Raw genomic sequence first — 16,342 nt, forward strand, 5'->3', positions numbered from 1 at the left:
ATAATCCCTACTGGATAAAATCATGCACAAGAGAATCAAATCAAAATATCTTAAAATGGGGTGTTCTTGTCTCGTTGAATTAAAATATTTAGCACTTCTTGGATTCATCAATGTATTTTGTTTTGACTACAAAACTGATTGATGAGTGTGTTTGTTTCATATGCTGTTTCAATCCCCCACACTACTGACCCACCAAAAGAAACGGAAACAGGATCATCTAATTTGTAACGGTTGATACACTTGTGAGATTAGTAGCCTAGTGTTCTTAGTTTATTAAAAGTCTTATTTGGTTGGCTTACTTGGCAGTCATTATCCAAATTGAAAGAGATCCTTAATTGTTTCCCTTGTTTAAGTTGAGTTCATAAGGAGTAACTGAAGAGACAGATAGAGATTTAGGAATCATCAAAAACTTCATTATGCTAGACACAATGGAACCAGCCATGAAAGGAGATCACCAACATAAGATGAACAAGTATGCTTGTGGTTGTGCTATTGTTGCTTCCATGATCTCCATCATTTTTGGCTATGGTATGTATATTTTAATTGATTTTTTACTTCTCATCATCTTATTATGATCAAGGATTTGAAAAGTTGATGGTTGTTTATGGTTTGTTAATGCAGATACTGGAGTCATGAGTGGTGCCATGATCTTCATAAAAGAAGATCTAAAAATAAATGATACACAAGTTGAAGTTCTTGCAGGAATTCTCAACTTGTGTGCATTTGTGGGTTCTCTCTTAGCTGGTAGAACTTCAGATTGGATCGGTCGGCGTTATACGATTGTTGTTGCTTCTTTTATCTTCTTGGTTGGTGCGGTTCTAATGGGATACGCACCCACCTATGCAATTCTAATGACAGGAAGGTGCATTGCGGGTATTGGTGTTGGTTTTGCACTTTTACTTGCACCAGTTTATTCAGCAGAGATATCTTCGCCATCTTATCGAGGACTTTTAATGTCTTTGCCTGAACTTTGTATCAGTCTTGGTATATTGTTAGGTTACATTTCAAACTATTTCTTTTCACATTTGTCTCTAACGCTTGGATGGAGAATGATGCTTGGAGTCGCCGGAATTCCTTCACTGGCCTTAATGGCCGGTATCCTAAAAATGCCTGAATCACCAAGGTGGTTGGTGATGCAAGGCAGAGTTGGTGAAGCTAAGAAAGTTTTATTACTAGTATCCAACACTAAAGAAGAAGCTAAATACAGGCTTCAAGACATAAAAATGGCCGCGGGTATCGATGCATCTTGCACAGACGACGTCGTAAAAATTCCCGATGACAAAAAAGGAGGTAAAGGTGTTTGGAAAGAAATCCTAAAACCTTCACCTCCTGTTCGCTGGATCTTACTAGCTTGCATCGGGATACACTTTTTCGAACATGCAACAGGGATTGAAGCAGTTGTTCTTTACAGTCCAAGAATTTTCAAGAAAGCTGGAGTTATTGACAAGCACAAGCTCTTGCTTGCCACAATTGGAGTTGGCCTTACTAAGATAACCTGTATTCTGGTGGCAACATTCATGCTAGACAGAGCCGGACGAAGGCGCTTATTGTTAACGAGCGTAGGCGGTATGATTGTTGCCCTTGCAATACTAGGATTTAGTTTAACAATAGCAGAACACTCAAAAGAACAAATCTTATGGGCGTTATGCTTAAGTATCGTAGCTACATACACATTTGTAGCTTTCTTCTCGATTGGACTTGGACCAATAACATGGGTATACAGTTCTGAAATCTTTCCTTTGAGACTTAGAGCACAGGGAGCTAGTCTGGGCGTCGCGGTAAACAGACTCACGAATGCCGGTATTTCGATGAGTTTTCTCTCTCTTTCTAATGCTATCACAATTGGGGGAAGCTTTTTTCTGTTTTCAGATGTTGCAATAGTTGCTTGGTGCTTTTTCTTTTTCTTATGTCCTGAAACCAAAGGCAAGAATTTAGAAGATATAGAGGAGCTTTTCACTAGGAAGTCGTCGTCAGCGGATATTGAGCTGAAAACTAAAGCTGAATTATCAAGTAGTTAGATCTTCTTCTTTTTCGTTTTTTCTTCTTCTTGTAAATTGATTAGTACAACACGATAGTTCGAATATCAATGAAATGCAACTTTCTAGCTAGTTTTTTCTTTTTGTGTGTGGCTAAAGATCAAATATAACAGTTGGAAGTGACACAATTATTTTCTCAAAGAAACAAAGTTTTGAGTCCTGACCAGCTAATTCACAATCAAGATAATTAATTAGTTCTTATAACAGGACTAAAATAAACTTGTCACATGAGTTTGTTACCATTATTATGGAACCCAATTAGTACTTCCAAATATAAAAAATCTCAAATTATTATGAACCCAACCAAGAGATGATGAGTGTAGTTTTATTAATTTCAGCTGCCTCCACTGAAGAAGAGTGCTCATTTCCTATAGATTTGCAATTCTTCAAACTAATTAGTCATTACTCAAAGGAAAAATGAGAAAGAAGATAAAAGATAGGTTGGAAATAGTGATAACACTACATATTTCTTGGAATTTGTTGGCCTGTACATGAAGCCGGGTACCTAACGCAGACCCTGCATGTCAGGTGATCAGACATTCAGCTTGACTGGTCAGGTCGTGAGGGTAAAAGAGCAGCATTCCCTCGCTAGTGAGAGAGTGTTAATGCAAAGATGTACGTACCTAGTGATGGGATAATCTGCAAAACAGTAAATATTCATTGCCGCGGTTAGGAAAAAATCTGTAACCAATTCATCCAAAATCTTTGTTGAAAATTAACTGAAACGTAAATAGACATGAATACATGCCAAACTGGGCTTGATTTCATGGCTAATTAAGTTATGTATACTGCTAATTTAGGTCTAGTACAGATGGATTCAATTAGATCTAACAAAGTGGGTAAAGAGTCAGAACCTAATGATAATAAAATAGAAAAAGAAAGAAATGGCCGTTAAAATCGTGCCCACACGACTGCTACAACCATGGAGAGCCGTTTAAACACCGGACCAAATCTTCTTCTTTCTTTCTCTTCATGATTGAAAGTCAAAACGCTCAATTAAGCAAAGTAAAAGAGGTTCGAGGAAAGGGAAAAGACTGCCTTCTTCAAGGCTCCCTATTCCTCTCCATCTCCTTCTCTCTCTTTATCTCTCTCTCTCTCTCTCTCTCAGCCACTCTCCATGAGGAAGCTGTGGCCTAATGTTGATCAAGAAGATGGCCTTGATACAGTCCTTGAAGTTCCCATCCCTGATGAGATGTTTAGTAAAACCGCTAGTAAAGATTCCGACATTCGGTGGCAAAATATGCGGAATTGGGTGAAATCTCAATCCGTGAACAAGTCTTCTGCATCGCAGCAAGCCCTTGCGGGACGCAACGCTGAGTTGCAGCTCCTGCTCAATGTGGTCGGCTCTCCACTCCTTCCTCTTCAAGTTCAATCTGAAAAGTCTGTCAACCGTGCCATTAAAGATTGTTCTATTGTAAGGTTTTCCTGTTTTTACATTTCGTTCGATGACACTTGTCGTATTTATATATATTGCCGTGGGATGATTTGTAATGTATTATGACACAGTGTGGTTTTATCATTGTATAGCAAGCTTCGACCGCGAAATATATCGTGCATACGTACACTGCTGCAGTAGGAGGACAGCAAGCAATCAACGGGGTGAATAGCATGTACGCGATAGGACAGGTAAAGATGTGTGCATCCGAATTTCACATGGGCGGTGATAGTGTAGCTTTGAGAGGAAATGGTGAGATCGGCGGGTTTGTTCTTTGGCAAAAGAGCCCGGACCTTTGGAACCTCGAACTCGTTGTTTCAGGCAGCAAATTGAGTGCTGGAAGCAACGGTAAGGTTGTTTGGAGACAATTCGCCACTCAACAGTCACACGCATCTAGGGGACCTCCTAGACCTTTACGCCGGTTCCTGCAGGTATGCAAACATCATTTACCACATCATGTTAATCGTGCAAAAGGACTCCTAAATTTTATGGTACTAGTTAAGCCACGTGTGCGATGCACATGCTTGGATTTTACTCTTCTAATAACACCAAACTTGATTACAATATTATTTTTTCGTAAAATAAAATTTAATATTTTTTTTCTTTTTTTTTCGTAAAATAAAATTTAATATTTTTATTTCTACTCATTACATAGGTAATTTAAAGAGCTTTTCAAATATGTTAATTTTACAAAAATTCGGCATGTATTTTAAAAATATCAAGTTTTTAAAAATTTTGCTATATTTTTTTAAAAAATGGTGTTTCTGTTAATATGTAAGGTTGAATTATAAGTATTGATTTAATGTACTTTTTTGCCATGGAATATGTGAAGTGATAGTTGATATTGAAGATCATATTAGTAATATCAGGGTTACACCAAGTTATTTTGTCATTTTGTGACCAACCAAAATACCTCTTTTCTTTATATTAGTAAGATATGATAAGATGTGAGTTTTCTTTATGCAGGGGTTAGACCCACGGTCGACAGCAAATTTGTTCTCGGATGCAGTGTGCATCGGTGAGAGGATCATAAACAACGATGACTGTTTCATACTAAAGCTGGATGCAAGCTCCGCATCTCTTCAAGCACGGAGCAGCGACACTTTTGAAATCATTCACCACACAATATGGGGTTATTTCAGCCAGAAAAGTGGACTTTTGATTCAATTTGAAGACTCTCATTTACTCAGAATGAGTACAAAGAGCGGAGAAGATGTCTTTTGGGAAACCAGTATGGAGTCTATGATCGATGATTATAGGTACGTTGAAGGAATAAATATAGCTCACAGCGGTAAAACCGTTGTTACGTTATTTAGATATGGTGCAGGATCGGCCAACCATAAGAGAAAAATGGAAGAAACGTGGTCGATAGAGGAAGTTGATTTTAATATCCGGGGGTTGTCTATGGATTGTTTTTTACCTCCAGCAGATCTTAAAAAGGAAGATGACAGTGAAGATAAACAACAACAGAGTTACCATTAGATCTTGAATTTTACCTCTTAACAGATTTTCATGTATATATAAATATGCTTGAATTGGGAGAAAACCCCCTCCCTGTTTAAGCGGAACAAATATATTTTTGATTCAACAAAGTTTTTTTTTTTTGTTTTTTGTTGATGTTATATTTACACATAAGATTATATTATCTTAGAAAAATCAATTAAAACGAAATGTAAATGACTCGAGCACAAAATTACTCAATTAAGTGTTCAAAGTTTGGTTTATGATCCATTTTTATTTAAGATATCTTAACGCGGTTTATGTGCTCACTATTGATAATTGAGATCAAGTCTCTCATTAAGGAGGGGCAGTTGGAATAAGGAAGTTATGAATTATGAATATTGCTTTACATGTAAAATGGATCTGGAGGTATGGCAATGAACAACATGTGGTTCGGAGGAGAGTGGTTCATGACAAGTTTGACGGTAACATAAATGTTTTTCCCCCTAATCGATCCTTATTCAACAATGTACTACATTACAAGTGAATTCTGGTAACGGGGTTTATTCTGGAAAGTGGAATGACTCCTAGGTGAATGGTTAAAATTTGAAAGCTATTTTCCCTGCACTTTACAAGATCAGTAGAGTACAACATGCCACTATCCAGGAATGTTTAAACTTAAGCAGTGGGGGTAGTTGGAATCTAGCTTTCTGCAAACAACTGAAAGATGGAGAAGTAAAGGATGTAGGTCATTTACGAAATCTAATTTCTTATTTTAACATTAGAAATGGTGGAGATGAAAGAGTTTGGCTGCAAGGTATAAAATCGTTCTCAGTTTCATAGTGTTACAAGGCTTTGGAAGAGGATGGTTTGCTTTTGTTTCCTTATAGTTTCTATGAATCCAAAAATTCCACAAAAAATGATTTTTTTCCGTATGAAATTTATGTTACAATGGTGCTCCAACTATGGATACTTATAAAAATGACATTCTGGTTAATGGTTGCCTATAATGCAAAAAAGCAAGTGAATCTAATCACCATATCTCCTTACATTGTGAAACTACGAGAAATGCTTGGTTGTTATTTCTGAAGAGCTACAAGGTGTAATGGGTTTTCCAAGAAACAGTTAGACAAACCATTTGGGAGTGGAATAGGAAGAAGGGATCAAGCACTAATACAAGGAGGAAATTTGGGGATATAATTCCTTTTGTAGTATGGTGGGCCACGTGGACGAAGAGAAACTAGTGCAGATCGGAAGCGTGATAATTGTTGCAGCATACTTTCAAACCTCAAATTATTCCAACGAATAACGACTATGAACGAATGATCTAGACCTCGCGATTCCGAAAAATCATAACTATGAATTAGATGATTATTTAGACGTCATGATTAACCCGACTATAAATAAAAATCAAGATAAAGTTAAACAAAGTTTAACATCAAATACATAATTTAAATAACCAAAAGAGTCTCTAATTTTCGTTTTTGGAGATAACCTTCCTAAACAAACCCCACACTTAACAAAAGTATAAAAAACTTGTTTCCCAAGGTATCCACTACCTTTAGGAAACTTTCGTAACTATTTTAAACTCGTAAAAGAAACTTCCAGACTATTCTAATTAAACTTACCCTAATTAATAAAAATGTGTAGCTAGCTCAGCTGGTCATCCTCGTTCCTCAAAGGTTGATGCGCTCCAGGATGTCCCAGGTTCAAGTCCCCGATGGCGCAATATTGCAGTATTTGACATGGAAGGTAGAGTTAGCTTGCCTTCCTTGCGACATAATCATCCCCCTTATCCGCTTCGGTTCCCTTGGATGGTTCCTCATGAGGCTCGCTCGTAGGCTAGCACGACAACCTGTTATATTAATGTAGTAGTACGATGTTGGAGTTTAGCTTGTTAGGCAACTAGTTTCATGTAATATTCGTTATCCAATAATCAGGATAAATTAATAATAATATAATAGATTTATTTCCATAAATCCTCCTCCATCATTCTACCGGTGTTGGAAAAGATTCGTTCTCATATCTTGCCGGTACCATGTTCTACATGTATAAAAATGAGATATTTTGTAAAAGGGTCGTATGTTTAAAGCCTAATTAGGGTATGAGTCATAAAAGATGCAGTTGATGCATTAGGGTCGGAGACTAAAGGAAGACCGTTATAAAACTGTTAGTTGACTTTCTTATTTTTCCCAACACCCTCATTGTTCGTTGAGTAGAGTTGACGGCTCAAATATGGTTAAAACATATAGGTCTCCAGTCCTTTTCCATCTTCTTCCATTTTTTTACAGTGAATTCTCTTTTTCCATTTCTTCTTGCTGCAGCCTTTATCAAGTCTCCATTCCTGTGGGTTCTAGGCATTAATAATGGCTATTAATGGAGTTAAAAATTCTCAAGTATGGATTATTACCTTTGAAAATTAATCTTTAATCAACAACGCTCTTGATAAACATATCCATGGGAAGTCCCATCTATGATTCAATGAGTGGTGAATGAGAAAGATTTGAATCAATAGGCAGGTACCAAAATACCTTGAGAGGATTCCATTGTTGTACTCATGGGTGGATGGAATCCTACTAGTTGGAATCCCCGATGTATTTATTTATTTATGATTTCACAACTCAGAGATGGAAACAAGGTGAAGAATTGTTGCCGATCTTATTATGCTTCAGCTGTCTTAGATGGAAAAATATCGATAGCTGATTGACATGATGAGACCAAAAATGCTTTGAAAACTGATTGGACATATGATTTAAGAAAGTGGAAAGATGAATGTGAAGGAACCATGATGAAGCATAAAGGAAGATAAAAGATTTGAAGCAAATGCTTAACCTTAACAATTTACCATTAGGAAAAACTCAATCCTTATTTATTTAGATAAACATATCTGAATTGGAATAAAAATCTGGTTAGATAACTAAAGAAGATGCTTGAATATGCAGGTAAAGTATTCGATCTATTGTGTCTGTACCGCCGGTTAAGTTTTTAACAGGGTTATAATATAATGTCATCTAAATAATTTATATGGGCATTTTAGTAAACCAATCAGACGGTCAAACTTAGTCTTCGACCCTAATGCATCAACGACATCTTTTACGACCCAGACCCTAATTAGGCTATAAACATACGACCCTTTTACAAAATATCTCTATAAAAATCTTCGAACACGTGAATTGATGCCGTGAAAAAAAAATCTATGCACCGTGTGGAAGAATGAGGTATGGTGGAAACCCAAAACATATCTTCATAAGTTGATTCAAAAGAATCTCTTTTATTATGGTAGATATGAAAAGAAAATATGTCACTATCTTCTTCATCCCTAGAAACAACTTCTTTAGTAGGTTCGTCATCTTCAGAAGCGTCTTAGAAAATACCACCATCAATGTTATGTCGAACCAAGATACCTTCGATATCTTCCATTATTTCATTAAAATCTTTTAGATAACCTCCTCAACCTCGACGTCGACCGATTTGTACTCTTGGTAGCATCGTATAAACCCTATAATTGACTCGGCTCTGGTAACCAAACTAGTGCAACAAATATTATTGAAACGAAAGAAAAGGGACATTTTGTTTAGACCTCGAATTATTCCTAGGAATAATGACTACGAACGACGAAACTATTTATACCTCGGTTTTCCGACTATAAATAAAAATCAAGATAAAGTTTAACAAAGTTTAACATCAAATACGTAATTTAATTAACCAAAAGAGTCTTTAATCTTCGTTTTTTGAGCTCCTTATGTAGATAACACCCCCTAAACAAATCCTAAACTTAACAAAAATATAAAAAATTTGTTTCCCAGTGTATCTAATACCTTTAGGAAGCTTTCCTAACTTATTAAAACTCTTAAAATAAAGTTCTAGACTATTCTAAAATTACTTTAATTAATAAATCCAAATTTTAATTATTGTTCTACTAAAAATATCATTAATAAAATGAAATTACAAATAAAAAACGGGCACCTAGCTCAGCTGGTCATCCCTGTTTCCCAAAGTTTCATGCGCTCCAGGAGGTCCTAGGTTTGAGCCCCCAATAGCGTAATATTGCAGGAATTAACATGGAAGGTACAGTTAACTTGCTCCGTTGTGACACAATCTCATCCCCCATCCGCTTCGGCTCCCTTGGCTAGGTTGCCCATGAGGCTCGCTGATAGGCTAACACGGCAACCTGTTCAATTAATGTAGTAGTACGTTGTTGGAGCTTAGCTTGTTAGGTTTCCAACTAGTTAATGTAATACTCTTTATTATATAATAATAATAAAAATAAATAAATAAATAACAATAATAATAATATATTGAATTTATTTTCCATAAATCTACCTCCATCAGAAACTCAAGATGCTTTAATGGAAAGTATAAAAATCTGCAAGATATAACAACCAGTGTTAAGATGCTGATTTACCGTTGATGCACAACTACCGATATTTTTCAGCGGTGAGTCTAGATATAGTTTTGAATAATTGGGAGGATGTGATGTACTAATGTTTTAGCTTTTGATGTGTTTTGTTTTTCGTTTTTGGTTTTTTTGGAGTGCTCCCTTTCTTTGAGTACTATGTATCGGTCTTGCTCAGTTCCATTACTACCATGGTGATAGAACTGATTTTCTTAACGAATATTTCTCTTTTTTGCGTCAAAAGATTCATCTATGTTTAGCTAGTTTGGCAAATGTGTGCATGTATTGTATGGCACCCAAACCCGACGATAACAAGTATCAATCGTCAAGTGGCGCGTGTAATCTTTATTTGTTTGTTTTGAATAACTTTTTTTTTTTTTTTAATTCAATCATGCAAGAATGGACTACTTGGTGTGAGACCAAAAGAGAATGGACTACTTGAAAATTGACAATAACCTTACAATATCTCTCCAAATTAAATGAAACTCCTTATCACCGGAATAGAGTGGTCCAAATCCAAATAACCAAAGAGAAAAAGGAATGGAGACTATGGAGTATGGCCATAAAAAACAAGAAAGAAAGAAAAAAAAGGTAGAAAAGAAGAAAACGAAGGGGGTCTTTGATAATTGATAGATCAATGGCAACATGAAATATACACACCTCTTACTAGTTTGGTATTTAGTGCAGTTCGAATCCAAAAAATGAAATGAAACCATATACAGTTCTTTAAACAGATCCAATTGCCTCATTTTGGTTGTCTTCTGGTCGTATACGTTTGCGATTGCTCATTTACCCATGTTATTAATCGTTTTCTTCATGTTGTATTTTTGCAAGTTACATGAAAAATTACCATAGTCTCATTCTTCTCCCCTCAATATAATAACATGACATCATTAAGAGGTCTTGATGATGAAAACCTCAAAAAGGTATTTGTATGAATCAACATTAGTGGGTTTGAATAAGAGACTTGATGATGATTTTAGATTTGTTTTCTTGTTCTTTCTATTTTTGTATGGTTCAGAAATGTTCATTGGTTACGTGAACCGATGTATTTTTTGTTTTCACAAATGGTGCAATGGGAATCTCTAGTATATACACCACCCATGCTATATGTCTCCCCCTTTTAACATCCATATATCTAACTTTAAAGCCAGGAACCACATCATTTTATCAAGGTCCTTATTTTATCGTCACCTCAAGTTTTGATGAGCCTTTGGGGAATCTTAAAACTTTACGCTTACGGTGATAGCCTCCCTTTGATCATCTAATTTAGAGGTATGCCTGTGGATAGATAAACTGAGTTTTGGATAGCCGGGAATGGGTTTCTCGGAACACAATAAACCGAATGTGTCAGTTGGAGCCGGCCGGCTCAAATGGGCCGAGACTCGTAATAATGTGAGCCGATGCTCGGCCCTGTTCAAGCCGGTCGGCTCTAACAGATCCGACAATGTTCAAATTTCATAACGGCTATTTCCCCCCCATAATTATCCAACGCATTTAAACAGATAACTCACACCCAAATTCAATCTTCTCTTTGAATTTTTTCCACTAAATCTTTCTTTTGAAATGTCTTATAAAACAATTTTTCTTTTATGTGAAGCAAAACTTGAGGCTGCTGTAAATAAAATTTGTGGTAATTTTAAAAAAATCTAAAATGGTAAAAAGAAAGATCTGTGCAAGTTTTATAAGTTGATCCAGCAAAATGTTTCGTTAAAAAGCAAAGAAAAGCTCCAGTTTTGAAAGTTAACAATCGAAGATTCAAGAACAAAGGAAAAGCAATTTAAGAGCGCGTTGAATGGAAGTTACGTTAAATGAAGAAAATCAGGAGGCCAAAAATTGTGATATATTTTTATTGATGTAATTATTTAAGTTCTTATTATTGTCTAAGTTTATATCTTGTAAAAGAAGTGGCAGTAATATTAATTAATGAAAATATTTATACCTTAGTTTTATATTAAGCGATTGGAGTCACATTTACACTTACATATATAGTAATTAATTTCATAACGACAACAATAACATCAAACTACATCAACATTATCTCTATAGAGTTCATAGCATTCAAAATGCTTAAACTTTCTTCCATTTTCTTCATTAAACTTGATTTGAGCGATGGTTTTCTGAAAAATAGAAACAACAAGTTAGTTAAGATATTTTATAATGCAGTTTGTCAACGAGGAAAAAGGTATTAAGATATATACTCACCAGTTCTTCGTTGGACAATCCAGAATTACTACGGTGAACCATCCATAAAACTTCTGTTTAATGTTTGACATCATTAGTGATGAATGAAAATCTTAGTTCTAGGCTCTTGATGTTTCTTATATATTCGTTCCGCAACTTTACAAACCTTTGCAACACTCTTTCCCAGAAATGGTCACTGTTATCCAGAGTGCCTATATGATGTATCCAACATTGAAAACAATATGGAAAACAATTCTGGGAATTGCAACTTTGAATTAGAGAATTTAAGGATATCTCCATATCTGATTCCGCTGGAGAATCAATATCCTCAATTGGATGTTCCTCAAGAATCTCTTCAGGTGCTTCCTGTGGTGTAGTATCAACCATAAATAACTATTGTTTGGCATAAATGTGTCCAGGCCTGTAAACTGCATCACAATTATAACAAATTCCATGTCCTCTTTTCTTTCTGACCTTTTCAGGGGTAAGTCTGGTGATATGAGGAACTGAAGAATTATTGGTTTTGGGTGTCCGGCGTCGGTGGTGGTTTAAAAAGAGAAGGTTGAGTGGGGTTTGGTTTTGGAGGGGGTTGTATAGAAGTGAAGTGTCTAGAGGATGGATGACTGTTGGTGTAAGGTTTCGGATGGTGTTTATAACGTTTTAATTGAGCCAAGACAGTTTGTCTTGCATCTTAGCCAGAGAAAAATCTCTCATTAGTGTAGTTGGTGAAACATTAGGACAAAATATTGAATATCTTCCTTAAAAGCACCAATAAAACTCTTGACAAAATAACTCTCATGAAGGTCAGGATGTACACTAAGTAACAGAGCCTTTGCAGATTCAATCTCTTCAAAAAATCCATCAACAGTTTTTTTATGAAGCAACTTATTAAAATTACCAACAATATTCTCATTAGCAGGATTTTCAAATTTAAGACAAGCCTTTTCAGTAAGTTCAAACCAGGAAATAATAGTACGGAAAAATTAAAGGTTGTGAAGCCACTTTTCAGTCTTACCCTCGAGATGTATAGACGCCATCTTTATTTTTTATATCTCATCCTTGATGTCAAGAAGCTGAGAATCCATCCTCTTGGATTTTCACATCAAAACGCGGGAAATCGATCTTAGGCAGACAAGGTGGGTGGTGAACATCTCGACTTCCAGTGTGTAAACCAAAGATAAATCTCTCATCTTCATTGTTGACTCTGGTGTATGAAGACGCTGCTCGACTTGAATCTTCATGTTGTGGTCTATGAGAAAAAAAATCTACAAAAGACTCCATCTTAGCTTTAAGATCCTCTTTAGTTACCATTGCTTCTTTGATTGAATGTAAATCAGACTGAATCGGAATAATCTGTTGTTGTTGTACATCGTATTTATCATGTAATTCCTTACAGGTTAGATTACCACTTCCTCCCATGATGAATCAGAAAAAGAAACGACTCTAGATACCACTTGTTATGATCTGACTATAAACAATACATGAAAAGGGATAGATAAATCTCAAACCTCACGATGTGAGCCTTCTAGTTATGAAACTAGCCAATTTTGGGAACAATTATTATCAGATTCTTTTTCATTAACATGGACGCCAACACTGATAGTTCTTACACATTTAAAACAGGTGAAAGCTTTATCTGGATAAGGGCCATTCTCTGCTCGACACATGTAATGATCCTACTGATCAAAAGGAGAAATACTAACTATCTCTAACTAACTACTTAGGGCTACCAGGTAGCTTATTAGAATAAAAGGGCACCCACTACTAATAGCACCCGAGTACATGACACGTACACCCCGATTTATGAGGGAGTGTGGAGTCCTGACGGAAAATTGAATTTTATTTTGCTATCTTCTCCCGAAAATGCTATTTGACCAGCGGGATAACAACTAAATAACAACTGATTTTGACGTGGCAATAGATTTGGCACAAATAGGTGTTCCTTTTTTGAAACGTCATACAGAAAACAAAAAAAGATCAATTGTCTTCCATTTTTATTGTGATTTTCGTCTTCATTCATTATTATTTTTTCTCAGGACTTGCATCAACTTACTTCTTATCCACAAAAGTCTCATGCTTAGATCGCCAACCTTGCATCTAACTGATCTGTATTACCTCTCCCTGTCTTTTATGGTGATGATTTTTTACCTAATTAAGCATGAAGTTTCATATGAAAAATTTCATAATATTTTACTAACCTTTAATCTGTTGATTCTATTCTGAATTTCTCAGTTTCAGTTGATAAAAACTTAATTAGACTCGATCCCATCGTATTTATCGCAATACTAAAACTTAATTACATAAATTGTGGTGTATGTTTTTTATTTGGAAGAGCTTATAGTTTGAATAACATCGGCTGGTTTAAGGAATGTGAAAACTACTCGATTGAAGAAGATGAATATTTGATTCTAGGTATGGCTTTCGAATCAATGCATAAGACTCAAAATTAGAAAAATAAAAATAAACAGTGAGAAGTTACTCTTTGGCCAAATTGTTAGCAATGGCAAGGACAATATAAAGGAGTTTTTAATCTTTGAAAAACAAATAATGGGTATCTTTGATTGAACTGGAATTTCAAATTATGGTGTGTCTTCTGATATGGCTTCTTAATTTGATTAATATTTGGCCACACTTATGGTGGGTTTGTTTGCAGAATTCACCGTTTCCAGAAATTTATAATCCTATGGGATTACAAATTCTGGGATTCATGTAAATTCCTAGTGTGTTTGGTAACTCAATTATAATTCCTAGGATTTATAGAATTTTCTTGTATTAAAGCCTTTGTACTGTTTGGCGTTACCCTCGAATCTTAAAATTGCATATATATGGGATTTAGAGTTAAAAAAAAGTGGGTTCATAAATCCCTTGATAAGTTTCCTAACAAATCTTAGGGGGAGGGGTCGGACTCCATATGGAGGATTTGTTGGAAAAATGAATCCCGCATGAAACGTGATTCTAAGGATTCGGACAACCAAACGTACCAATGGAAACATACTTCTACCAAATCCCCTTGACCCATAAATTCTACCTTTAAAATTCTACATCCAAACCCAACATTAGCTAATTTGAGGGAAGAGTAAAGGAAAAAGAAATTATTTTTTTTTGATGACATGGTTCGGAGGAATTATCACCCCAGTCAGCCACATCGGGTGCCATGTGGGATCAGCTGGTATTCAGTTGTTACCTAACTGTTCACCTAGCACGATTGTCTCTTCTCCCTCGAATCCTAATTACCCGTCACCGTAAATATCGGCTGCCAAAAAACCGCTTGTTTATGTTACCAACAAGAGTTTTGAGCCGGATCAGAATTTCATCCCAAGTAACATGAGATAAAAGAGATTGTCCAGGGTTTAGAGTCTTTAGACCAATGGAACAAGAAGTGATAAATATCCTGGCTAAATTGGGGCATATACCACTTAATTGGGGCCTATCAAATTTTCCTTCCCACACCACCAAATTACTATAGGCACCCAAAGTTCTAAAAAATACTAATTTACCCCCACATTAATTACTAAAACTCTCTCATATAAATTCTAATCTTTCTATTTTCAATAAATTCAAAAACAAAAAACCTAAACCTAATTTTTTTTTTCTATTTCCATCCTAATCTTTCTAAATTCTCAAAACCTTAATTTTCATCTACTTCTCCAACGAATATACGATCCACACAAGAAAAAGGTAAATCCCCATCAACCCAATCTATGATTCTTCATATCTTATTGATTTACATGTTTAAATCTTCGTTTTTGACAAATCAAAATTCTGATTGCACCCAGAATCGGTTTTTATTGACCTATCGAATAAACCGATTCTGGGTTTTGTTTTCGTCCATGAAGAGCATGCACAGTAATTGGTTTACATTATGATTAACATAGCCCGATTCTATGGTAGAAATGAAATATTTAAAATACATCACCAGAATCGGTTTATATATGTAATATGTATAATCCGATTACTGTAGTCTCTTCATCTTCCTTTCCACAATCGGGTTTTATACATGTACCACATAACCCGATTCTTTGAGTCTCTTCAGAATCAGATTACTTATGTTTATATATGTATCGATTTCTTACCTGTTTTTTTATTATTATTATTTTTTATTTTTTTTATTTTTTGTTTTGTTTTGTAGAATGGACTTCACACACCTAGCATTTTACAATCGAGAGGTAACCTTGGAAGATGTCTGAGGAAACCACAAAGAGTGCAAGAGAGAAGCCTATATAAGTTTGCTTTCGGAGCTGAGACCCGTCTTGAACAAGCCCTCACATTGATTGATATGCTTGCACTGGAAGAGCTTGTTGAGGTCATGAGGTTCGCTAGGATGAGGATAAACATTATATCAGCTGAGAGGGATCGGCACCAAGAATTGGAAGGTTTGTTTGAAGAAATGGATGAATATATAGCCGTGGATGATGCAGAAGCTGCTGCTCTTGATGATGCTGCCGCTGGTGGTGCTGCTGCTGATCCTGACGCTGGTGCTGGTGGTGGTGATGCTGCTCCTGATGTTGTTGCTGCTGCAAATGCTCCTAGTGCTCCTTAAGTTTTTTAGTTTAACTTTTAAATACTAAAACTTTAAGTTTACAAGACTTGTGGTTGTTTTAAGTCTTTTGGGATGGTTGATGTTTGTATTTTGGATGATATTTATGTGGTTGATGTTTTTATTTTGGATGATGTTGTGTTGAACTTAATGCACTTAATGTTTAAATTGATTCGAGACTGACATGCCAACAATCGGTTTACTCGATATGTCAACATAAACCGATTGTGCAAGCCATTCTTCCTGGATGTATTTAATCCAAGCTAGAATCAGTTTACATATGAATATATATAAACCGATTCCTGATGTTTTTT

General features: G+C 35.7%; 2 protein-coding genes across 2 annotated transcripts; both read left to right on the plus strand.

The window, feature by feature from the left end:
* Positions 1 to 399: 399 nt before the first annotated feature.
* On the plus strand, positions 400 to 2,065 carry LOC113294159 (probable polyol transporter 6). Its single transcript, XM_026542579.1, has 2 exons — positions 400 to 528; positions 622 to 2,065. The coding sequence occupies exons 1-2, from the start codon at positions 417 to 419 to the stop codon at positions 2,016 to 2,018; spliced, it is 1,509 nt and encodes a 502-aa protein (XP_026398364.1). The 5' UTR covers positions 400 to 416; the 3' UTR covers positions 2,019 to 2,065.
* Positions 2,066 to 3,015: 950 nt separating this feature from the next.
* On the plus strand, positions 3,016 to 5,088 carry LOC113294167. Its single transcript, XM_026542586.1, has 3 exons — positions 3,016 to 3,450; positions 3,564 to 3,902; positions 4,438 to 5,088. The coding sequence occupies exons 1-3, from the start codon at positions 3,154 to 3,156 to the stop codon at positions 4,951 to 4,953; spliced, it is 1,152 nt and encodes a 383-aa protein (XP_026398371.1). The 5' UTR covers positions 3,016 to 3,153; the 3' UTR covers positions 4,954 to 5,088.
* The last annotated feature ends 11,254 nt before the right edge of the window (positions 5,089 to 16,342 follow it).

This window comes from Papaver somniferum, chromosome 1, assembly GCF_003573695.1.
Source record: "Papaver somniferum cultivar HN1 chromosome 1, ASM357369v1, whole genome shotgun sequence".
NCBI classification, from domain to species: Eukaryota; Viridiplantae; Streptophyta; class Magnoliopsida; order Ranunculales; family Papaveraceae; genus Papaver; species Papaver somniferum.